Source organism: Priapulus caudatus, unplaced genomic scaffold (assembly GCF_000485595.1).
Source record: "Priapulus caudatus unplaced genomic scaffold, Priapulus_caudatus-5.0.1 Scaffold180, whole genome shotgun sequence".
Taxonomy (NCBI): Eukaryota; Metazoa; Priapulida; class Priapulimorpha; order Priapulimorphida; family Priapulidae; genus Priapulus; species Priapulus caudatus.
Window position 1 is genome coordinate 129,615 of NW_014577241.1, and position 1,659 is coordinate 131,273.

General features: G+C 43.5%; 1 protein-coding gene across 1 annotated transcript in view; it reads left to right on the top strand.

The window, feature by feature from the left end:
- The window catches only part of LOC106806797 (protein DD3-3-like), a 26,678-nt gene extending 25,267 nt beyond the window's left edge, over positions 1-1,411 (top strand). Inside the window, exon 16 of the mRNA XM_014808878.1 lies at positions 582-1,411. Coding sequence (XP_014664364.1) covers positions 582-730 — 149 coding nt within the window. The 3' untranslated portion in view covers positions 731-1,411. The remainder of the gene's footprint in view (positions 1-581) is intronic.
- Positions 1,412-1,659: the final 248 nt, after the last annotated feature.

Here is a 1,659-nt window from a genome sequence, read left to right on the forward strand (position 1 = left end):
ACAGCGACTGCGCGGCAGTGTTGCTGCCTTTTGTCTGAATTATAGGCGCGCAATGGCGGTGGATTGATGGCCAAAGAATGGAGAATCGTGTCGTACGTTTTAGGCTGTATCTCCGGATTGCGGGTGTCTACGAGGAAACGATTTCGCACGATGATTGGCGAATGTACTGTGTCCGATTTGAGCTCGAGTTGGATGAGTTACGCGTAGTAAATCGTAGGTATTCTAAGGCTAGTAAATGACGAGTTTCCCTTGTTTATTGATGTCACACTCCTCCCTATTATCTACTCCTGATATGTATACATATATATATATTAGCAAGAGCTTTTACTCGTCGGTTGGACGATCGGTTTAAATATCGATATATAATTGTGTGTGGGCGCTCGTAGAAGTATCCCTGCTGCTTTTCCTCCTCTAGTTGAATTCCACCACATGGTCTACTGTTCAGACTGACGAGTGGGTGGGTGTTAACGACTGCTACAACTACGGGGCATGTAGTGCTGTGGTACCAGCATAATTATAGCAGCTGTAGCAGCAGCATGTGGTCATTGACCCAAGCTTAGCTGTTGCTCCCTCTCTTGCAGGTATGATTGTTGGCATCACGGTGGCGTGTGCAGCTATCGCTCTCATCATCGTCGGCAGCGTCATCTACTTCAAGAAGCACCCGAGTAAGTGGGAAACCATCGCCAGCAGCGCCACGAGAACAAAACGCTCCCTCCAGGGGCGAGTGTGAGTGTGTGGCGCTATCTGTTGGCTCTCAAGGAAAACATATTTTGCATATTATTTGCTTTGACATTGACAGTGACATTGCTGCAAGCATTTGCGTTTAAGAATTCCCATGTGCGATTGGAAGTCAGTGGGCATAATTCGGATACAGCTAATATTTAATTATATTATAATATTATTATATATAATTTAGGATATATTTAACAGGAAAACTGATTCCCACAAGTCATGTGATAAATGCGAGTTGGATTATGAAATTGATGAATCGTGAGATATATCTCCGAAACAAAAATTGTCTAATCGCCCATGACTACATCCGAGTATTTAGAATTCCTTAATGTGATCACTGGATCTAAAATCAACAAAACTATATATTTTGCGGGAAATGTACACTTATGTGATGAGTGCTACCTTGGATTGTGCGATACGCCTTTTCAACCAGATTGGTGTCTAATCATGCTCATATTTATGCAGGCGTCTATGTGACAGGTCAAACTGTTGTTGACAGTGTTGCTCAAAACTTGTTGGTTTCATTGGAATTAGTATAGTCGTAGCTCCTACAAAAATAGTGTTGTCTGTCGTTTCACCATACTTCTGTCTCGTGCCTCGTGTTTATAGTTAATAACACTGTAATAGGACAGCCCACGGCCAGATGCACCTGGCAGTATATACATGTCGCCAAGAGCTAAATATATATTATATATACGGGATTTGGCAGGGTGCATGAAATGACGTTGGATCAAATAATTCCGCCAACGAAATGGTTGCGTCATATTTAATTTCTTAGCCTAGGACACCGCTCCCTTAACACGTTGCATTTATCTCCGGCGGAATTTCTTCCGGGCGGCTGTTTCTGGAGGGCTGTGCGGGAAATTTTTGTTCACGCCTGTATGTTTATTTGTTTCTGCGGCGGTGACGCCAGGGGGCGAGTGTTTT